The sequence below is a fragment of the Limanda limanda genome, chromosome 14 (genome assembly GCF_963576545.1).
Source record: "Limanda limanda chromosome 14, fLimLim1.1, whole genome shotgun sequence".
NCBI classification, from domain to species: Eukaryota; Metazoa; Chordata; class Actinopteri; order Pleuronectiformes; family Pleuronectidae; genus Limanda; species Limanda limanda.
Window position 1 is genome coordinate 9,213,410 of NC_083649.1, and position 23,909 is coordinate 9,237,318.

At 42.1% G+C, this 23,909-nt stretch overlaps 1 protein-coding gene across 2 annotated transcripts; it reads left to right on the forward strand.

Moving 5' to 3' along the window:
• Positions 1 to 8,176: 8,176 nt before the first annotated feature.
• Positions 8,177 to 22,766, forward strand: LOC133019459 (organic cation/carnitine transporter 2-like). Of its 2 annotated transcripts, none has more exons than XM_061085949.1 (11): positions 8,177 to 8,229; positions 11,022 to 11,483; positions 12,068 to 12,171; positions 12,842 to 12,996; positions 13,115 to 13,286; positions 13,851 to 13,977; positions 16,747 to 16,844; positions 17,930 to 18,144; positions 18,238 to 18,420; positions 19,598 to 19,733; positions 22,258 to 22,766. In XM_061085949.1, the coding sequence occupies exons 2-11, from the start codon at positions 11,088 to 11,090 to the stop codon at positions 22,319 to 22,321; spliced, it is 1,650 nt and encodes a 549-aa protein (XP_060941932.1). In that variant the 5' UTR covers positions 8,177 to 8,229; positions 11,022 to 11,087; the 3' UTR covers positions 22,322 to 22,766. The 2 variants fall into 2 exon arrangements, with proteins under 2 accessions (XP_060941932.1, XP_060941933.1); XM_061085950.1 differs by lacking the exon at positions 8,177 to 8,229 and adding an exon at positions 9,852 to 9,863.
• The last annotated feature ends 1,143 nt before the right edge of the window (positions 22,767 to 23,909 follow it).

Sequence of the window (23,909 nt, forward strand, 5' to 3'; positions counted from 1 at the left end):
TTTCTGCTCATGAAGGTTGCATTCCCAAGATAGATCCCTAGATATCTAAGACCTTCTTTATTCCAGGTCAACCCCCCGGGTAACAAAAGTTATCTGCTCAGCTCAGTTCCCACTGCTAAAGCTTCGCTTTTTCCCCAGTTAACCTTAGCAGAGGATATTTTGCTGAACTGATCGACAGTTTCAACCAGTGTATCGATGTATTCTTGTTTTTTTACAAAGACCATGACATCGTCCGCATAAGCCGATACTTTCACAGCTTGTGGACACCCTGGGAGATTTGCACCTGACAGCTGTACTCTCAGTCTGTGCAGGAGCGGCTCTATGGCTAGCGAGTACAGCATGCCAGATAGGGAGCGGCCCTGTCTGATTCCCCCCTTAAAAGGAGAGCTTAAACCACCATTAATCTTTAAGACACTCTCAATGTCACTGTACAATGTCCGGATCATGGCTATGAGACCAGGGCTGAAACCAAACACCTGCAGCGTCTGCCACAAGTATCTGTGTTCAACCCGGTCAAAAGCCTTTTCTTGATCTATAGAAATAAGACCAAGTTCACAGCCCGATGAACCAGAGAGCTCCAAAACATCACGAATCAGAGTAATGTTGTCAGATATCAGCCTGCTGGGCACACAATAGGTCTGGTCTACATGAATGACCTGCTCCATCACTTTTCTCAGCCTCGAGGCCAACACTTTGGACAAAAGTTTATAGTCAGAGCAGAGCCACTGGTCGCCAGTTCTTTATATCTTGAAGATTTCCTTTTTTGGGGAGAAGGGTGAGGACCGCTCTACTGCAGCTTAAAGGTAGCTGTCCTTTGTTTTAACTGTCTCTGAGAACCAACAGCAGATCTCCTCCAATCACCGGCCAGAACACCTTGTAAAAGTCCGCAGGCAGTCCGTCGATCCCCGGAGCCTTGCCGTTCTTTATCCTCTGCAGCGCAGCATGTAGTTCTCCAGCAGAGAGCTGCGTGTGTAGCTCTGCACTGACCTCTGCAGGAACCCTGGGTAGAGCCTCAAAAAACGTCTGTGCCACCTCTGGTCTCTCATGGAACTCCATCTTGAACAGTTCCTCATAGAAACTGACAGCATATCTGCGAATCTCTGCAGACTCCTGCAGCAGCCGCCCTGTGTTGGACCGCAGGGAGGTCATCAGTCTTTTTTGCCCGTTTTTACGTTCGAGGCCAAAGGAGAAGTGAGAGGGAGCATCCATCTTGGCAACATGCTAGAACCGGGAGCGAACCAGTGCACCTTGAGCAGAAAAACCCAACGGGATTGACAAAGCTGACCTTTTGTTTTTGAGAACTTTAATATGTTCTCCGTCTCCTGTGGATTCTGCTAAATCTTGCAGATCCACTATTTCTGTCTCCAGAGCTTTCATAGACCTGGTCATGTCCCTAGTGACATTGAGAGTGTACTGTAGGCACAGATGCTTAATTTGACCCTTTCCTATATCCCACCACTGCTGTAATGAGGTGTAGTCAGATTTTGTTTTTGAATAGTTGTTCCAAAACAAACTGAAAGCATTTTTGAAAACATTATCTGACAGCAGGGCTACATTGAAATGCCAGTAACTACTGCTGCATTTAATATTTTTAATAGAAACTGAAACCTGAACAAGTGAATGGTCTGAAATGCCAACTGGGAGTATGGAGCAGCTCTGAAGAGCATTGGCCTGATGTTTGAAACAATAGAATCTGTCCAGCCGAGCCATAGATAGATTGTTGTCTCTAGTATGGACCCAGGTGTACTGACGCTGAGTGTGATGAAGAAACCTCCAGGTGTCACACAGATCATGTTGTTCAATCAGTTTGACAAGACACCTCCTGGAGGCTCCATGAGGTTCTGCATGGTTTCTGTCCAGAGCTGCATCAGCTGTGCAGTTAAAGTCACCACCCAGGAACATGTGCCCTTCACCACTACACCAGTTAACCACAGAGTTCAGAGTGTTTAGCAGAGTTACTCTTTCTGTGCCTACAGTAAACATTAATAAAGGTTATTTTTACATTTTCAAAAACAGCTTGTATTTTTAAAATGCGACCCTCTACAATTTCCTCTGTAACCGAGGAAACAGGAAGAAAGTCTCTGGAAAATAAAATGGCCACTCCAGCACTGTTGCTGCTCTTATGGCTGAAGAACACCTGCCCATCCCACTCCTTCCTCCACGCAGCTTTAATCTCAGCTGTGCTGTGTGTTTCCTGGAGAAAGACAACATTTAACTTCCTGATCTTACATAGGCTGAACAGGGCAGCTCTCTTCACATCTCCTCTGGCACCATTTATATTTAAAGAGCCCAGCTTTATGTCACACATGTTGAGGATGAGAGAGAGGATCACACACAGACAGAGGAGAGCAGACAGGGTGTTAACATTCATTGGCCTGTTGGGCTCGGGCTTAAGACATTCATTTTTTCAGACGGTAGCTTTCCTGAACCGTGAAGGCCAGTTGGCCGGTACCTTCAGACTTCCCGATGATCACTTTCGCTGACTTGATGAAAAGATCATTATGTGGGAAGAAGTCTTCTTCTTTAACCATTCTTGAGCCCTTAGTAGTGTGTAAAAACTTCTGAATCGCGGTAAAGGAGTAAGGAGTCTTTTCATCCGCCGGCATGTTCTCCTGTGTTTCTGTTAAACTGTCCTCTAATTGAGAGGAAGAACACGGCAGGTTTACCTTCGATACTTTTTTTTGCCTGTTCACTATTTGTCTTGTTTTCTGCGCTTTTTCTTTTGGCTGAAAGTTTGAGAAGATCTTCCTCCATCAAAAAATCCTCCTCATCAGGGAGCTCTGCCTCTGCTCCTCTAGTGTCTGTGTGAGTGTGTCTGACCTCGTTCTCCTGATGGACGTCCTCACTGTTCTCCCCCTGTGAAACTGGTGTGTCGCTCTGTAACTCCATCGGGACAGAGGCCTCAGCCCCCCCCCAAGGCAGGCGGGGGACCCGGTGCCGGAGCAGCGGACCCACCACCCGCCGAGGCAGGCGGGGGACCCGGTGCCGCAGCAGCGGACTGGCTCTCACCGGCCCCCTCCGGGCAGAAACGGATCAGGTGTCCCTCTCTCCCACAACCAAAACATTTCATGTTACCAGATGTAACATGCACTTTGTAGTTAAATTCTTCGATTTTAAAATTAAAGACCAGGTTTAAATCTTCATCACTCTTCTTCAGCACCATGAACACGTGTCTCCTAAAAGACACAACATGTTTGAGCTGCGGAGAGTTACAAAAAATGGGAATCATTTTTATAGGGGACATTAATTGTCCATGTCTCGCCAGTTCTCTCTCTAAAAGATCATTGTTCAGGAACGGGGGGACATTAGAGATCAGGATCTTCTTTACAGGGTTTGCCAGAGACAACACAGGTGTGAAGGATCCCTTAATCACCACTCCCCTCTCCAGTGGCGGGTTAGCTTTCTCTATGCTACTTACAAACACCACCACAGCACTGTTCATACGTGAGGCAGACTTCACATTGTCATACCCAACAACCTCACCCACAGCCAGACTGACCTCCTCCACCGAGCAGTCCACAGCTGGACACAGTTTGATGCCGTGTCGGCGTGTTAGCTTGTGGAGGCTGGAGCCTCCACCTGCAGCAGCCATGCTGCACCAACACACCTTTTGTTCCCCCCCCCGAACTCTCTTTTTATTTATATGACTGCTTGTGTGGCCAGAGCATCGGGGCCAGCTGATAAATTAAACTTTTTATGAATCCCGTAGGAGGACGGCGAAAACATCTGTTCGATCTACAAATGCCTTTATCGCATTCCTCTGTTCCTCTTTCAAAATGAATGCGCTGTCGATGTCTGCTGAAACAGACTCGATGGCAGCATCGACACATCTCAGCTCTGCAGCGGCAGGCAGCGCTCTTTGGTGACGTGGTTGATTACGTCACTGTAGATCATCTGTCCATCATCGTATAAAGCCCGCCCTGACAATTTGATTGGATCGAACCGTTTCGGTGCGATCATAGTTTCTCCCCAACGGAGCAATGCCAGACCGAACTTCCCGAACTCAAATGTTGTGGGCGGGGCTAAATTCGTCTGGCACCCAGGCTATGCACAACCCATATCTGGGATAGATTAGCTGAACTTTTTAACGGATTTTATTCCCTGTTAAAACAACTTAGACAGTTCCTTTGTGTTCCATAAAACTGCCTGCATTGTTTATTTGGCTGTAATATTCAAAGCTGTGCTACAAAACCTTTTATTGATTTATATTAAAGTGTGCTGGGTTTCTGTTTGCTAAAATGTGGCTGTAAGAAAGCTAGATAATTGTTTTCACACTCCTCCCTGCAGCAGATGCTCTAAACATGTCTGCAACTTCTGCAAAAATCTGTTCATCATGACATACTTGAAAACTCAGTTAGAAACTCTACCTAGAAAAAGGTTACACCTGTCCTCCAAATCTCCTGAACTGATGGAAACATGCAGGGAAACTATTGGACGGCTTCATTTGAATCCTTGAAAAGCCCTAATGTGACACACTGATCAAAAAGCTCTAAAACGTCAAACCCCACCCCCCACCCCCCAGTTCTCATCCATGGAGGGCAGAGTTTTCACAGCTGCAGAGGAAATAAATAGATCAACACACAGGCGCTCCTCACTGCTGTGTCCTGAGCCACATGCGTCTCCACAAGCACAGAGATGAAACTCTGAGATGAACCCTGAGAAGGACTCATTGATCTACAATTCTCAGGGTTATCAGCTCTACACTGACCAACATGCACATCTCTAACAGATCTAGAGAATAAACAGGAAGCATGACCACTTCAACCCAAGCCAACGCTGAAATGAAGCTTGTCCTTGAACTTGAACTAAGTAAAGTTCAGTGTGTGTCTGAAAGCAGCAATTGTGTTATAACTGGTAAATTAAACCACTATTCTCTCATCTGGCTGCACATTTTACCACCATCCCCCAAACACTGTTATTTCACAAACTCTGATCCTGGCTGAAGCTCTTTAGTCCAGAAGTGACAAAGGCACTTTCACACAGATTTCCATGCAGGCATCTTTGACTTTAACAGTAGATGGAGCTATTGTTGTAAATTAAATGGCAGCGTGTCAGCCCTCGAGGTCACATTTGCCACAGTTATCCTCAATGTTGAAACCACTTCACAATCACTCGTTAGTTTTCCTGAGCTTTTTCTTAAAACTAACACAACTCAAGGCAACATTTCTCCACTGATGAAGATAGAATAGTAGTATTAGTAGTTTGGTTTTTTTATTGGAATATAGTGATGTAAAATGTTTTGTAGGGGAATTTCACGTATAACTATGGATTAAATACCTGTCAGAGAGCTGCCCTGAGATCAGGGATCCTACCAGATATCCCACGAACAGAGTCGAGGATGCAAAGGGAACTTTCCACTTGTTGTCACAAACGAGGTCCCACTGTGAAAAGACGTAAAACATGACATAAACAAAAAGGAGACAGGAAACTGAAAACTTTCATGAGTCACACATATGCACATTGATTCTGAGCTCAGTGACAATGTTGGATTGGTAGATTTCTTTGCTGTAGTTCCATCCATCTAAGCATCCTTCCAACTCCAGGTTAGTGAGGTTGACATCCCTTCCAGGAACATACCCTTCAGCAGAGAGGTTTCTCACCACATCCAGCTTACCTGCTGCACTGGCTCGGCACAGCTTCCCCATCCACTATCCTGAAGGGAACCACGGCATCCCTCCACTCCTCCGTCAAGTTAACGTCCAGAATGAGACAGTGGTGTTTCGGCGCTGCTCCAACAAAGATGATGTAAAGCCCGTTGAATCCAGTGGAGACAAAAACTGTGTTGAGGAGAAAGAATGTGGTCCAGAAGTAAGGACCGGTCTGTCAGAGGAATGCCGTGTCTTCATCGTAGTCTCCCATTCTTTATAAGAGTGCCTCCCTGGCGTTGAGGGAGAGCAAAAAAAAAGTTCCTCAAAGTATGAGGTGCTGTGTCCTTAAAGTCTTCAGCTTAGTGGCAGAGTGATAGAGTTGAGCTCTGTGGGGCAGAGTGAGCTGATCCCTCAGTGGGACTCACAGAGCACTTTTTCATCCTTACAGCACCAATGCCAGACACACGTGGGTGTCAGGTTTTTTTTTTCCACCAGAGCCTCAGACTATTTATCTGGGATGAGTGAAGGGGGAGATCTCCACCCCACTGATTAGTTTTGATTGACTAAAAGTGAAATGATCAAAAGGCTCAGAGTGGCCGGTCTGGTCGCCCAGCCCCCGTAGCGTTGTGGTCAAAGTGTGGTCAGAGTTTTCTCTGAACAACATTCCACACTTTTAAATACTCCAAAGAGGTGCACGTGCATGTACTCTAAATGTTGCTAAGTAGCTTTAGGACTCTCATTGGACTTGTTGGTGGCTTTTACATAACAAATGTCTCCATTTAATTCGATCTGGCAATAACTGTTAAACTTTCCCAGACACATAAAACTCATGTGATCCACGTTAAATCTGTCACCTTATGTTCCCTACATCCTTTCTATTTCCAATATAAATATGTAATAGATTTTGGATATGATAATAATAATAATAATAATAATAATAATAATAATAACTCATCAAGTGTATTTTACCTTTTTTATGAATATTTTATATTTATAGTAACGTGCTTTTATTTGCTTTCTCTTAACCTTCGTAAAAAGGCTTTAAAGTGCTTCAAAAACAAAGTTTGTTCATATTATATTTATTTGTATTATGCATCTGTATTGGTTTTTAAGGTAATCAGTGATTTAATCTTTACAATACATCTTAAAAACAACACAATCTGAAATTCCATCACATTTCTTCCTCTTTTCTCAACACAGAGATTTGTGAACCTTTCATTGTGATGTTTTCGAACATTGTGTCTTCATTGTGCCTTTGACTCGATTATGCTCAGAATTAAGGTGAATTAGCTTCCAAAAAGCCGGAGCCCAGTCGACATGCAGGATGTGTTTGTGTCCTTTTTTTGCTTTTGTTAACAATTATTTTTCCTCTGACTCTTAATCTTCTGGTAGAATCTTACTTTTTTTCAATATGATTAAGTTTAGTTCAACTTAAGTCCTCAGCATCAGTGCAATAACACGTGGACCCTGTTCTAAAGGAGAGGAGCACACATAGCTACTCAGTTATGTTTTAGCCCGATTCCTTTGTCTGTTGGTGGATTTCTATGTTTGTTTGTGAGCGAGATCAAATAAATATGAATAAACCAATTTTCATGAGACTTGGTGGAAGGCTGTGGTATAGGTCAGGGAAGGACCCCTTACATTTGGTGTGGATCCAGATCAGGGAACGGATCCAGGAATTTCTTCCACTTCCTTTTACGTTACATAACATCATCCACATTTTACCAGGGATTTATTCAATCTGTCATATTTAGGGAACTGATATTGATGAGTATGTGAAGTTTTAGTGCAGTTTGATTGAATTTGAGGGGACTGTTGGGTCTGAATGGATTGAAGCGCTCCACTGAGTGCCCTTTTACTTTAACATACAACAGTAGTCTGTTAAACTCTTTGTTTGGTCAATTTATAATGTTCAACAAGTAGAAAATCTGCAGATAAAAGCCAACATTTAATGCTTTGTATTGCCCTCTTCATGTGGGTTACTTTGCTACACAATGAATCACCAATATGTCCCTAGTGACACTGTTAATCAGTTCATTAAGTACCTAATGTTAAAGGTAGGTATGAATATGAGCGGCTGAGCTAGGTGGAAATAACTCTCAGGAGTACTTGGAGATGCCGGTGTATGAGGGAATTTTATTATCCCCAATATAAGGCTTACAAGGTAGTAAATATAAAATAAAACAAAAGAGCAAAAAAAACAAACACTTGAAAATAAGAAAACAAATAGGCACAATGGCCCAAACAAATGATTACAATAGCAATATACTTTGATAAACACTTCTTGGGAGCTCTCAGAATCACGTCCTCTCAGTAGCAGCTCCCTATACATACTGAACAGACCTGCTTAAATGGGACCTAACCCCGCCCCCACAATTGGAACAAACCAACCTAACATTATACACAGGGGTGTCCCAGGTAAGGCCATCCCATAGCTTTAACAGCTGATACAATACACTCCATATGGCTGGAAACATAACCGGCAACATATTAACAAACAATAGCTTCAAAAAGGCATAGCCAACTAATAATAGAACAGTTTGAACACAATTAGAACTCCGCGGGTTCACTTCCGGTTACCCCGGAAGTCGAGTGTCTATTTATATCCGCATCCCGTACTGCTCGTCTCACACAAACAACGGTAAGACAAACCTAAAGTCTGTATACAGACCCGGACAACAGACATGTAACACACACAGATAACATTTGTACAGATAACACGTGTCAACGGGGAAGTTCATTGCTGCCGCGACGGTCACCATGCGCACCGGCAAACACGTGTACACAGTAGTAAAGTGAGCCGTTATCTGGGAAGCCAGCCGCCCCCGCTGTTTTTTTGCGCGTCTACTTGTGGCTTTACGGTAAAACAGCATGGTTGGGTAAAACGGCCCAAAATTAAGAAAAACACAACTTTATTTTATTAGATTTTTTTTTTCGATCTTCATGACCTACTCATGTCAATTATCATGTATTTTTAATGCAAATTAAAGGGCAAGTCTGTAATGAATAAGAATGTATTCATAATGTTGCCATATTTGGAAGCTTATTAAAAATATTCCTTGAGACCTTAAAAATTAATTTGAGTGGATTCTTGTTCATGGTGTCTGTAAAAATACACAAAAATGTATCTCAGTATAGTCAGAGACACCATGAACAAGAATCCACACAAAGTAACTTTTAAGGTCTCAAGGAATATTTTTAATAAGCTTCCAAATATTGTTACATTACGAATACAGTGGTCCTTTTTTACAGACTTGCCCTTCAATTTGCAGTAAAAATACATAATTTACATGAACAGATAAGTCATGAAGATGAACACAAAAAAATCAAATGAGAGACTATAACTAAGATATAGTTGTCTTTTCGTTTTTTTTTTTAAGCGCTCCGACTATCTATACAGCTTTACCGTATGAGGCAGTAGTAGACGCGCAACAAAAACCCGAGTGGCGGCTGGCTTCCCAGATGACGGCTCACTTTACTGCGGTCTGTTTTGTCCTGGCACAAAGGAAGGGATTAAAGACATGACATTGTGACAAGATTAAATCCCGGTCTCTCATCACTGAGGAAACACCCATTGGCTTTCAGAGACAACTGATCAAAGTTTGAAAACATCTGGATGCCTGATTCAGTGTCTGTGGTGAGAAAGAGGCTCCTGTGTCACTGTAAAGTCAAAATTGGAATTGGTTTGTGACTGTATATGTTTCTTATAAGTGGATAAGGAGTTGAGGTGATTTCTTCTAACAAGGTTATGATGATCACATGACAACTGAACATCAGAATCAGAATCATGTTTATTGGCCAAGTAAGTTTGCACAAACAGGGAATTTGACTCGGTAAAGTGGCTCTCAGTGTGCTACACAAAATATACATCACAAAACAGAACAGTACAATACGAACAGTCACAAAAACAATACAAAATACAAACAGTGCGACAGTCTAAGAAAAAAAAGTGCAGGTATAACACGTATGTGAATTACGGTTATACAGTGAAGTGAAATAAGATAAGTATAATTAAATATGATTATAATATATATTATATATAATATAATATAATTCCAGGAGAAACTGTACAGTGTTTAACCCTAAACCAAGGAGCGGGTGTCGACACTCAACTCGCACAGCAGCAGTGCTTATTTACGAAGAGCACCCAGGTCTTCAGAAGGAGACATTCATTTACATGCATTTTAGGACATACAGTTTGCCCTATTTATCACTTTTACATGTTAAACATTTGTTTCCACAGCTTCTCTTTGATGTGTGGAAGGGGAGGGTGAGGTGAGGGGTTATTCAGCTGAAACGTGCAACCTCAGCACCAGATGTCACAAAATTCTACAAACTTAAGTTGAAAACTCGGCATGCACAATCATTAACCTGGGCTTCTGGGATCCTACTGGTTGGAAGAGCCTGGTCTGAAAGACAGCACAGAGGCAATAATCATGTTAGCACAAGACCATCTGCATTTATCACCTTGTAGACCCACTTTATCTTCTTCATGAGTTTATAACATGAACAGTACTGCAGAAACTCGGCCCCTTTATGACAGAGTTGTTGATTAACAGGGATTTGTGTGTGTAACTCTGTCCTGGGGGGGTCAAGGGTTGTTCCACAGTTTGGGTTTATACATGTTAATACATGTTAGCATGTTAGTTATCATCCATCAGATTATCTCACTCAAACATCACATTTTTCAAGTTTTATTTGTTTATGTTCAAAGATGGATCTCTCTCTGTGAGCAGTTAAGTGGAATCATGTATTCACGCAGGTGCACATGGATGTTGATCACACACACACACACACACACACACACACACACACACACACACACACACACACACACACACAGTCTGTTCGGCCATTAACCAACATTTGAAATAAATTTGAGGCTCAAAAATAGAGACATTTTACAACAACATTATTTGACCCATTCCACAGCTGCCTTCCAGATCAACATCCAGAGAAGGTTGATTGGAACATTAATGATCAGCGAGTTTAAAGAGCATTATGTCGGCCTGATGATGGAAAACTCATTTCCACTTCTCTACGGCCTATGAACAGGAGTCAGTGCCTTTTTCATCAATATGGTCAATATGTTGATTATTTCCTTAATATTCAGAAAGAATAGCATTGATTTGTGTGTCAGATATGAGCCACATAAAAAAATTGGACTCCATGTCGGGGAGATAGGGAAAAAGAAAAAGATATTTAGCCACTACATTATCTATTTATAGTTTGGAAAAGATGGAGAGCAGAAGAATTGTTTCCCAACATATGAAGGAAAAACATACTTTTGTTCCTTATCTGCAAACTGAATCTCGGGTTGTGCCTTTAAAACCCGTTTCCCCCAAATTAATACAATACTGTGAAGGAGGTGGGATGGTGTCGTTGCTGATGTCCCCCTCTCTCCCCCCCCACCCCCCCACTCTTTTCAAATAGCCACTGCAGAGTCCTCTGCGTCTCTTGTCGACTCTGCTCCACTTTACGCGCAGTTCCGCAGGCACCATGCTCGACTATGACGAGGCAACGTCCTTCCTGGGAGAATGGGGTTGTTTCCAGCTGCAGGTGTTCTTCTTCCTCTGTATCACCGTGGTGCCCAATGGCTTCACCGCCGTCTCCATCGTGTTTGTGGGCGACACGCCGCTGCACCGCTGCCTCGTGCCGGCGCGCGTAAACCTGACGGCGGCGTGGAGGAACAGCAGCATCCCGCTGGAGGAGGACAGCGGAGGAGAGCTGGTGTCCAGCAAGTGCCTCAGATACAAACTGGATGATCTGCTGAGCTTCTCCCAGAGAGGCTTGGAGCCCGGTGTCAGTGTGAATCTGAGCCAGGTGCCAAGAGAAGGCTGCCTGGACGGGTGGGACTATGACCAGAGCATCTACACCTCCACCATCATAACTGAGGTGGGTGTCCCCTGATTAGAGGAGGCTACAGCTTTTGGAAACAGGGAGGATAGATGGCTGAACTATATCTATATGTCCCTTTTAACATAACTGAGACGTATTAGTCATCATAAAGTCACGAGAGTACTGGAAACTGTCCCATACGAAAAGACAGAGATGGATAACTTTTGTTCACCCTTCACCACAAATACTAGAGTTTGATGTCAGAATTAATTCATGGGTAAAACAAGAGCAACAACCCAAAAATAAAATATGATAGAAGATCATATTTTTTTTTTTTTTCTTTGTTTCAAATATTCTGTATACCTCAATTAAATCATGTCGGAATATGGCAGTAAATAGTGCTGCTATGTCACAGAAATAATGAGTGATATCTAAATTCAACTTTAATAGAATTATGATAATGGGCATTATGATTTATTGTCTCATTTTAATCTAAACAGGTTACACTTTAAGATATTGATTATGACCCTGGCACTGCTTTCTATTGCTAACATATCAGAATTGAACACTTTACTTGATAGGTACATCATCTGTTTGTGTGCGTGTGTGTGTGTTTGTGTGTGTGTGTGTGTGTCTTTCAGTGGAACCTGGTGTGTGATGATAGTTGGAAGAACCCATTGACTTCCTCCGTCTACTTCTGTGGGGTTCTCGCCGGCTCCATCATTTCAGGGCATCTCTCTGACAGGTGACGAACAGCAGATCAGTCAGAGCCGAGTCAGCGTTAACTAAATAAGTTAATCACTGAGTGGTCGACTTTGCAATGTGCTTTTTCACTTTTCACTCATGACCTCTTGAAGATGTCTACGTGACAACAAGAGTAGGTCAAATGTCAGGTCTTTGCATCTGTGCAACACAATGGATGATAAACACTTCCTTTGCTGTTTGGATCATGTTTCCTGTGGAAGTCAGAGTATAGGGGAAATATTGCACATGCAGGGATTGAGAAACTGACTGTGCTTGGAAAAGAGATGAAATAAATCAACACAAAAAAAGACTAGCAGTGCATTGAACACCTTGTTTAAAGACGTGTCACCTCCCACATCAATCAAACAGGTGGTAAAATGTTCGCTCTACGACTTCATGTCTTGGACTGTTAGAGGAAATCCCAACTGATTTTACACAGCCGAGGAATTCTTATGTCACTTTGACTACATACGATCAGAAGAAGTGAGGCTAGCCGACCTTTGTAGTTCAATTCTTATATCTCTAGATACACTGAGCTCTGTGAAGTTGTATTGCTGGTATAAATTGTATTGTATTGTATAAAGAGTCAGTCCTGGTGGCATGTGTGTGAATGAACTGTCGATCTAAACATGCTTTCTTAATCTTTAACCTCTGCTTTATGTCTTGTCCAGGTATGGGAGGAAAATCGTGTTGTTTGTCTCCTTGGGCGCCCAAACGGTGTTTGCCCTCATCCTGGTGGTTTCTCCGTCCTGGCCCGTGTTCTGCGCTTTATACTTTGTACTCGGGATGGCAACCATCTCCAATGATTTGTGTGCATTCGTCTTAGGTACTTCATTTGACTCAATAATAATTCTCAGAACTACAGTGTATAGTCGCTTACTGGTTCACGCTAAAGCAAGAGACATGTAATACATTCCTTGTGTTTCTTTTCTCTCGTGCTCCAGGGACAGAGATTCTCGGCCCACGTGTGCGGACCATTTTCTCCACGGTGGGTGTGAATCTCTTCCTTTGCCTGGGCTACATGGTGCTGCCGCTGTTGGGCTACTTCATCAGAGACTGGAGGATGCTCATCCTCGCCCTCAACCTGCCTGGCTTGCTTAATGTTCCTTTCTGGTGGTAGGTAGGTGTGTGTTTGCTTGTGTGTGTCTGCATGGATTTCTACAGGCTGATCGTGGCAGTGCCAGGGGAGTGTTGATCTTTCCCATCTGTTTTTCTACTGTATGTGTTTTTTTTAATAAGTGTTATATTTATTTGTAGGTTGTAAAAGTTTCCCTTTTCACATTTTTAAACTAGGTTTTGTATTATTTTAGAGCTGTAACTGTCAAATTAACAGAAAATCGTTTTTCTTACCCAAATGTAATAAATTAACTTCCCCATCTTCTGGGATGTTACTATTTAGTAATCTAAAGTGGAATTATTAAGGTTTTGGACTCTGGGAACTTGAGTTGGACCCTTTTCAGTTTTTTCTTTTGCTTTAATTTTATAAAAGAAATAATAATCTATGAAAAACTACTGAATAAAAAGTTCTATCTTATCACTGCGTCTTGACAGTTTAACAATCTCAAAATAATCTGTGGATGTTAACTTTATGGAAGCTGCAGTCACTCAGATGAGGAGTCAAAACGAGTTTGCTTTCCTCTTCTCTCTCTCTCACCGTCCACTTGTTGTAAATCGAGGCAGGTTCATCCCGGAGTCTCCTCGCTGGCTGCTCTCTCAGGGACGGGTGGAGGAGGCCGAGGCCATAGTGAGAGACGCTGCTAAGAGGAACAAAATCGAGCCTCCGCCAGTCATCTTCACTCCCCTGCAGGTGAGATCTCACTGAAATAGACGGCTCATGTGATTGCATTAACCCCAACGTGCTGGCTGCTGCAACAACCAGATGTAGGAGTACAATATTAAAGTAGATACTTGTTTAACGTATCTGGGGAAGGGAGCGGGGAGTTGATTTTTCAATCTGAATTTAAAGCATTGAAACCCTCTGCATCCCTTCAACTCTGGTGTCTAAGCCACTATCCAGTTCAAACCGGTTTCCCTGCTCAAAATCTCTGTGGATCTGTTTCTCTCGGCACGTTGGGGGTGTGAATGAGTGCAACCCTTGCACTGATAAGTTTGGTGTAATCATTTACTGTTGTGCAAGAGTCAACAATAATCTACAGTAGGAGAGTCTTAAGCAAGATTTGACCCATTTTTCTTCTTTAACTTCAGTAATAGTTCAACTCTCAACCCCCAAGGCAGTGTCATCCTGTGTTCAGACTTGTGACACTGCAGTGTTACACAATTGTGGAAACTGGGCAATCCAAGGAAAAATTGCACAAATATCTGATTTGGCCCTCATCCAGCCATCTGGCAACACCACATGTCCAAAGGGGCCAAAAGTGGCTCGAATTTGTTAGGTACTATTTGGTCGATATTCTCCATTTACCACACGGGCCACATTAGGTTCACATCCAGATTGCACCTCACTTAGAGCACCGCATGTTTGTCCAATATTTGTTTTGGGATGTTAGTGCCACATTTGCTATTGACATGATGGTAAACTGACAGAAGGAAACAAACTGAGGGACCTGTTTGTCTTATATTTACATTTTCCTTTATCGTGGAAAAGCACATTGTTTTACATTCTTGACTGGACAGAGTGGCACTGTTATCCTACTGTGTATTAAAGCTTGTAACGGAAATGTTGTCATTTGTGCATGTGATTTTACATGAGCAGACATGTGATGGGAATATTGACCAGCTAGTTTGTCTAAACCATGCAACTTTAGCTTTACGATTATTGCTCAGCGACTTTTACCCCATGGCCTCTTGAAGCCTTAACTTTATGGTGTCTCTTTGCAAATGGTTGGGATCTCACATCAGGGGTCTCAGTCCAGCGGTCTCCCACAGAGTCATGAAGGCAGGATGGCTCCCACCCTCATAAGTCATCAAAAGGGTAATAAATACCTTTACATACCCAACGGGAGGTGGCTGTGGGTTATAAGAACACAACTCTCATCTCTGCTCTTTGCTCATGTCCTTCTGGTGATTGTACTGTGCGTCTATCTGCAGATGCTGGATTCAATTTACAGAAAGACAGGTGTTTGACTTTGTGCTTGATTCACAGAAATTGCCACCACAAGCGGAGATGCTATTTCTTTCTACTCTCCCCAACTTTTGCTGAAGCTTCAATCTGAAGTTTTTTTCCTTTTCAAAACTAAAGGCTCTTATATACTTCTACGTATCCGTTTCTCGGAGAGGTCTCAGCGGGAGACAAAGTGTCTTTTTGATTTTTACTTCTCCGACGACTATCCGTCTAAAAACAATTCCCCGCCAAACCCATAGGTGGCGCAACGGAAGACGAGCTCAGAGAAGCCTACCCCATTTGGGAAGAAGAAGTCCACGTGTCTCTGTTGACATGTTAGCTTGCGTCCCACACACTGAACCATGGCAACTAACAGATCTAAATAAAGTGACACCCAGCGTGTCAAGATGCTGATGTAATCGTTTCTTAGCGCAGCGGTTCCCCGGTCTTGTTTCCGAACTGTGTTGCTGATTCCACAGCTTGAATCTGCTTGAGGCTACATGTAGCTAGAAGCTACCAGGACCTAGCTCCCCCCCAGCTTCCACAGACAGTCAGCAGGGACTCCCGGCACTAACTACTACCCAGTGTTTGCTTCTAACCTGACGGTATTATAGAAACAGTGTCATGATAGAAGTGGAATTAAAGTCGTGACGGCGGGTTCTTGCACTGTTACCACCGCAGTTAGCATGGTGGCTAGCCCAGCCCGCTAGCCTAGCCTGCTAGCGCCGTTTTGAAAGCTCGTTCTAACCGTATGTGACCGTGCACACATGCCCTCAGTGCTCTAACGAGCCACCGTCAGCCGGACAACTCCGCTGGCTTAACACACACGTCACATTAATCGTAGAATCATAGTTGTGTTCGTGTTTGTTGCTACAAGTAAACAGAAAGTTTGAGGTCCGGAAATACGGAAATGACGTCATACGGAAATGATGTCGTTCGCGGACCAATCACAGCCAAGAGCGGTCCGTCGGGTCTCCAAAATGAAGACGGATAGTTAGAAAAATCAGACGTGTACGAAAAGCTGTCGGAGGCGCTCGGAGAGGACGTTTCACGACGGATAGGGCGGTCTTATCTGTCCGTAATAGAAATAACGGAGAGGCATAAATTGGCCTTTAATCTGGAGTTCAAGGTTCCACCAAGTTGCATAGGGCAACAAACAGTGTAGGAATAGTTTGATAACTATAACTCGGATCAAGGGATAAAACCATACAATACATTTGTTTCTAGTTTTCTTTTAGCTCATTTTCTCATTTAATAATGGACATTTCCCCTGCACTCATTTCTGATCACGTTTGGTCTCTGTTTGTGAGAACCTGTGCTTGTTTTGGAGTCATTTGATTCATGTGTGTTTCTGTCTGTGTGCTTGCTTTGTGCAACGCTTCCCTCTTGCCGTCCGTCTCTGCACTCAGGAAGTGGCCACTGTTTCACGATGTTCCCTCTGTAATGACATTATTTCTGGACTGCTGCCTCTCCTTGTTAAATGTTTGTTGTTCCACTCGCTCAACTGCCCCACAGAATAGGCGCCAGTCCGAGGAGAGGACGTCCCACAACATCTGCGATCTGCTGCGATCACGAAACATCTGCGGGACTTCGCTCACGCTGTGGCTGGTGTGGTGAGTCCCCGCTGTCCCAGGCGACCTCCACTTTTAGTACAGAGACCCTGCATGCACAGCTACACAGACACACAGACACACACACACAGACACACACACACGTATCCACTGGCATGCAGACATGTAGTACACGCACGCTGTTAATAAATGGTGACGGCCAGTTCATGCATCAACTCAACCGCATGTCAACCTGCTTCCTTAACAACAAATAATGACCTGTCAGGTGCTGTGAAGCCTGCGACCGAGATCAAAATCAGGCTTTATGTAACTGCACAGCATGACTGAGTTCTTCCTGTGCTCACTTCCTCACTGAGGCGACAAAAAACAGATGCAGCTTGATTCTTATTCTTTTATTTTTTTTTGTCGAAACACTTATTCTTACACAACAAAAGCGAATCAGCAGGTGAATGAGCGAAATTTGATTCCTTTTTAAGCATTTTGACCTCTTCTGCTAATAATATTGTATTTAAAATATATCTAGGCTTAAATTGCTAGATAACGCTATTTTGTAGACTCCTGCATCGCTTAAAAAAAGTGAAATTTGAACATTTTATAAACAAAATCATTAATTTCCTAACTGAATATTGTTGTAATACAGGTCATAACAGGTCCTAATAACTACCTTCATTTTGTTTTCTCCACCAAAACTTCATCTGTAGTTCTCCTTCCTCTTGACTTGTAATTATGATTTTTATATATTATATTAAACCACTATTTTTACTGCAATTATTTCAAGTGTCTTTGCGCTCATGGCTGGAATGCAATATTGTTACTGTCCTGTTTGTGTTGTTAATGCTTCTTAGACTTGCAGTAACACTTATTCGCCGCTAGTAGACAGCAGAAACAAACTGTAAACACAACAGTCATACATTTATTTAATCTTAAAGTAAATAGACTATTGACATGGCTTTCTGTTATGCAAATATATACTAACAGTCCTAAAGAAAACTGTCTGCTTTGCATCCAGCTTTTGAATTTATTTGTGTTTACAATTTTGCCACAGAATTGAATCACTGATAAAACTGCTCGTACGGGGACACAAACCAGTCTCACTCTGTTTCTGACCTTAACAATGATCCCCACAGGAACACCATGACCATTGGCTACTTCGGGCTGTCCCTGAACACGGCGAACCTTCACGGCAACGCGTACTTCAACTGCTTCCTGTCGGCCTTGGTTGAGCTGCCCGCCTACGCGTTGTCGTGGGTTTTGTTTCGCTGGGTTTTCAGACGACTGAGCATCTTCTCCACGCTCTCCATGGGAGGACTGTCTCTACTGTTCATACAGCTCATCCCAGCAGGTACGATCAATAAGAGCAGAACTTTAGTTTGAAGCCGAATTGTTTAACAACTCACATTTAACCTCGAACAAAAAACATTTCTATTCCCTCCAGACCTGATTCCTGTTGCCATAACGCTGGAGATGATGGGGAAGTTTGCCGTGTCGACAGCCTCCTCCTTCGTGTACGCCTACACAGCAGAAGTCTACCCAACCGTGCTGAGGAACACGGCCATTGGCGCCTGCTCCATGGCCTCCAGATTAGGCAGCATCATCGCTCCGTACTTCATTTACTTGAGTAAGGACGCTCTAAGATCTGCTCAAAGTACAGTGTGTTTATGTTACATCACTCAACCGTCTACTGGTCACTACGGGATACGTGCAAGAAATGAAATCCTAAATATCCAGCTGCGTTTTAGGCTTTAGTTTTGGTACTGTAGACTGTTAATGAAGATTTTACAACTTGACATCTCCAAAGTGAAGCTAAATCATCTTGATCATCCCCCGGTGGCTGGCCGCAGTACAGGCTATAAACAAAATCTATCCATCCTGTATCTGGGAGAGATGGCAGAGTTGCACCATCCATCCATCACATTATCTTGATCTCCCTGTTTCTGAACCTTAAGCGCTCTCTTACTTTCTGGCATATTTTGACTGATGGACGCATTTCAGTTTGTAAATTGTCCATCCATCGATCCATCGTCTATACCAGTGGTTCTGTTCAGAGTTGTGCGAGACTAGTTGTGTTACAGTGTTTACACACCCACAGTCCCACATGGGGCGAGTTCAGAGATCTCATGTCATGTACCCCTTGTCCTGTGGGAGTGAACTGGACCTCTGACACTGAGTGGATCTGTCTCACCATTAATCAAATTTTTTGGCTCACAGGCTTTTTAAAACTGTTATTACAAGTATCATGGTAATTATGTCCTAAAGAATTACATTAATAACTGTGGACATCGGCGCTCTGGAGTTTTACATTTTTCACTTTTCATTAATTTAATAGATCAAACTCAAGCATCAAGTTAACACTAGATATAATCTCATTATTCTTCAAATGAGCTATAAATGTAAAAACCAAAAACTAAAGTGATCTGTTTGAATGATACCGTATAAAGTTTTTGTTAAAAATGCTCATTTATCTTAATAATAACTACTTATGTTTAAAACATGGTAATGAATTAAATAATCTGGATCCAGTGCTTATAAAACCAGTTCCTTCTTCTAACGAGACGCTTGTTCCTGCAGGAACAAATGTGCCCAGAGTAAAAACAAAGACCAGCTTGATTATCACACAGGTTGGATAAACCAGCCGAGGTTTCTACCAAGATTTACTGGATTGGTTTTAAATCACACTTTTTTTTCAGAGTCTCTTACAACTTCACCTTTTGTCTCATTTGTTCTGAACCGCTCGACGGTTTCCTCTGCAGCCGAGGCTGTTTTTCACCCTCTGCTCTTCTGATGTGCTGCCACAGGAAGCTATTCCGTATCGCTGCCTTACATCTTCATGGGGAGTTTGATGACTCTGGCGGGGTTGCTGAGTCTCCTGCTGCCCGAGACCTATGGAATGCCTCTGCCCGACACCATCACTCACATGCAGCCCTTCCCTGGGTGAGTTTACACCTCCCAGTCACAGCGCATCCCACAGACTGGAGCTCATATAGATGTCATCATTAGTTTATACTAGCTTACTTCTGGGTCTGTGTTTCTGCAGCTTTATTTTCAATTATTCAACTATTTATTTTTCATTTTGCAGATTAATTTGCTGCACAAGAGCCAGATTTAAAATGATTTACTTCAGTGTATGTTCACACACAACAAACCACTGCTTTTCAACCTCCAGGGTAATTTCCTTTGGCTACTAATACTTCTGGAATATCAAATATATACTGTATCCTTCATGGCCATAACTACGAGGGCAAATGGAGAATACAAATGGATGTACCCATTTATCCAGATGTATTCAAAATTCAAAAGTCATGTCAACTTTTTAAAAGTACACTATAAAAGAATAACTACTTGGTCACTTGATGTTTTTCATCTGGTTAATATTACACCAACATTATTACTTTCAATGTCCAACCTGCACATTTGTCTGTATCTGAGGGGCCCTGTGTTACAAACATACTAATGTCATTGCTGCCAGTTCTGGATCAAAGTCTCATTAGAGTCAAATCTCAGTCTCTCGCAGTAAGCAAAACATTGGCAACCCTAATTCAGCTGATGGTAAATGACTATTGTGGCCCCCTGGTGGCTGTAGGTCCCTAAGCAGCCGCTTGGCTCATATGAAGAGCCGGCTCTGCTGAAAGTGCATCACCTAGTGGCGATTTTAGCCTGAAATTTCTGGTGGGGCAATTTTGTATGACGTCATGTCACCGTCCCAAAAATAGAGGTAGCTGATTATTATAAGCAGTAGGCCTGTATAGACCAGTAAGATATACCATGGGCTGCATTTTGAGTGCCAGCAGGCAGCAGAAATCCTTTTTCAAATACATTTCACATGCTTTAGCGCTCAGCCCGACACAAAGATGTTGCCTATAATACAGCATTAAAGTAAAATGATTGCAACAAAGTAAAAAGATAAGACAGACACATAGCTCAAATAACTTGCATAATTTATTCATTTATTATTCTCAACATGAGGCGACATGCACTAGCTTCAGGCTCGTCCATCTGTCCATCCCTAATAAAATGATAGGAAACATAAAAGTATGGCATTATTGTTGAGGAAGTGATACTTATGAACAAAGCTTGTATCCTTATTTTCTGTGGATATTCTACTACTGATTTTGAATATGGTTTTGGATTCAACTTTGCACTACCAAGACAATGAATGAAATGTATGGAGTTCTTCCACATTATTAGTATTGCATATATTATTTATTACATTATGTATTATGTGCAATACTTTACTTTGATTGTTTGTAAGTTATGAAAACATGTCTGTACCTGGAGTCAGTGATGACTCTGGTTAGACTCCAGTTGTCTCATGTTTGACATCCTAGAGGAACATTCAACAAAAATAAACATAGAAAAAATATAGAAAGTCATACATGTGCCATGTTAACTCCTTAACAGACTTTTAAATGGTAAAAATAAAAGTTTATTACTTCAAAGTTCATCAGATTATAATCATTTCAGTTTAGGAAATAGGTGGTGGGTAAGATTAACAATGTCAAAAACTGAATATAGTACTACTATAAATACTCACGTTTCAGTTGATCACAGTAAATCTGTTTCTGCATAAAAATAATCTGTGTAACGTAGTCAAGTCAAATGGGTTGGCGAGTGAAATAACTTTACATTCAATTAGATATCTTACGTGGGGGTGCTTATTCTCCAAACACACTCATCCTCATAAACTAACGCTTCTCTCTGCTGGGTGGCCTGGATCATGTGGCTTCATGTCGGTCAATAACTCCGTAGGCTATGGTCCCGTTAGCATCGCTATTACTATACTTTTACTATTACTAATACAATACTAAACTTGACAAACCTCAGAAACGGGAGCTCACACGTCCTATGCCTCTCTGCCAGGAGAACAAACTGAACTTCAAAACGTATTATTCATCCGATGTGAGTGAACCTCTCCACAGACCCGGGTGGTGTCCACTGCCGAGGTAGCCTGTTAGCTCAGGTGACGCCGAACCGGGTGACGCTGACTGGAGTCGAGTAGCTTGCTGGGAAACGTCGTAGGGGCCATCTGCATAATCACTACTTTCCCATGTTAACTGAGGTCTGTGTGGTTCACGCTGATTGGTGCTCCCATGGCACTGGTCTGCTGCTTGCCCGTTGTGCCCACAGCAGAGAAGTACGGCGAGAGAAAAGTGTTTCACAAAGCCCAGTGCAGAGACGGACGGCAAGAGGGAAGCGTTTCACAAAGCAAGCACACAGACAGAAACACACACGCATCAAATGACTCCAAAACAAGACTATAATGCTTGTGAGTCTCGTTTATTCACACACACATTCACGCTTCTTGCATATGAAATAAAATAAAATATATTTTTGCCACAAAGTTCAGATATGCAGTATTTAGCTTTCTGCACACCAGCGCCATCTGGTGGGGCAGTGCCCCACCTGCCCCTTCTGTAGAAACGCCACTGGCATCACCGTTGGTTTTTCTTTATTACAGATGCTGTCAGAAGACGCCTTACAAAGCAGCACACACCGAGGAAGACGGGGAAATTTCCAGTTAAAAGAAACATCCAGTGGTCACTTGATCAAGGTGCAGGACTGACATCCAGCTATTGAAGGAGGAAACCCCCCCACCGTTCGTCATTAAATGGTATTTTTAGGTGAAATCACGTGACATCACCAGGAGCAAGAACATGATATAAATAGTAATAATGCTTTGAAATATCTCCATAGACCTGGAATAATATCTTCTGTGAGAGAGCAACAACTGCAACTACAGTTATATGCTGCTTTACTGTTATTAATTAAATACAAATATTCATGGTACATGTAATATAGTAGAATGTTCAAGTATACTGATTTTCACATTTAGTCTAGCTGCAATTCTTTTTTTTCACTTTTAAAATGTGTATTTAAACATTTCTGAATAATCTTTGTAAAAGAACAAACAGTGCACAGACTGAACTAAGAGGTAGAAAGTCCTTAATAAAAACTGCCTATTTTTCATGGTGGTGTATTGTTGGATATCTCTTCATTGTCAGATGTTTATAAAGCATCACATTGTGCAATAGATAAAGTCGACGTAGACAGTATTATCGGAATTTTCTGAACCAGAAAACGTTGTGATGAAACACACATTTGCCTTGTGGAACTAACGCTTTAGACAATCAGTCACGATGATGATGAAGGTATTTTGGTTTTGAGTGATACATTAAAAGAGTCATCGTGACATTTTCTGTTTTGTTGCCATTTTCTTATCGGAACACTCATCGATCGAGCACAGACATACAGACGGAAACAAGACGAACACAATCCCAGTGAAGATTCCCATGGCTGCACAAACATAACAAGATATTTAATTGTCTTTCTATATGTGTTGTTTTAAATTTGTTAAGATAAATAGTTCTACAGGCAATTCTGTGAAGGCCACTTTCTTCTGATCACTGTCACCACTGTAAACCGTGCAGTGAATAGTAATATGATCTTAGCTACCAATCATTTAATAATGTGGTTTTAATACAAGGTAATACTTTAACATTTAAATGAATAACATTTAGATACAATCTTCTTTTGAGTTGTTTATTTATGTAAAAAAAAACACAATTTGTTACATTTCTTGAAACAATGGAAAGCTTATTTATAAAATCACTTTACAATTCTAAGATGTATAACTCAACTTATATCAATGTCACATTCTTCTGCTGGGGTTTCACAAATACCCTGTTTTAGATTGATGTTGAAAAACAAGTAGAAACATCCGTTACCTGTAGATTGTACTACTATAATTCTCTATTATCAGGACGTCCTGATAAGTCAGAGGTGATCGATGCTGCTGCAGCAGGAACACTGACAGGATCATCACATCTCTCCACTCTAAGCTTCTCTGCATTTGCTCCCAGTAAAACCCAGAATAGTGTTTAAAATCCCGTGTACAAGATGTTTTAAGGAGCTCATTGAACCTTTTCAATTCCACAGATCACTTCAGTCTAAATATTTCTCTTCTCCAAATCGAGGCAGATGGCTGCTCCACCCGTTTTTCTGCTCCGACGTGCCTGCGCTTGGTGGGAACTGTTGTGTTGTAATATTTCAAGGTGTTTTGAGATATTGATACAGAGGTAAATCACTGTAAATAAATAAAAGACCTGATAA

Excerpts from the sequence above, each read along its gene's own strand:
- LOC133019459 (XM_061085949.1), top strand. The coding sequence starts at position 11,088 with ATGCTCGACTATGACGAGGCAACGTCCTTCCTGGGAGAATGGGGTTGT. Across the intron at positions 12,997-13,114 it reads TTTGTGTGCATTCGTCTTAG|GGACAGAGATTCTCGGCCCA; the intron begins GTACTTCATTTG and ends CTCGTGCTCCAG. Across the intron at positions 16,845-17,929 it reads CTCACGCTGTGGCTGGTGTG|GAACACCATGACCATTGGCT; the intron begins GTGAGTCCCCGC and ends TGATCCCCACAG.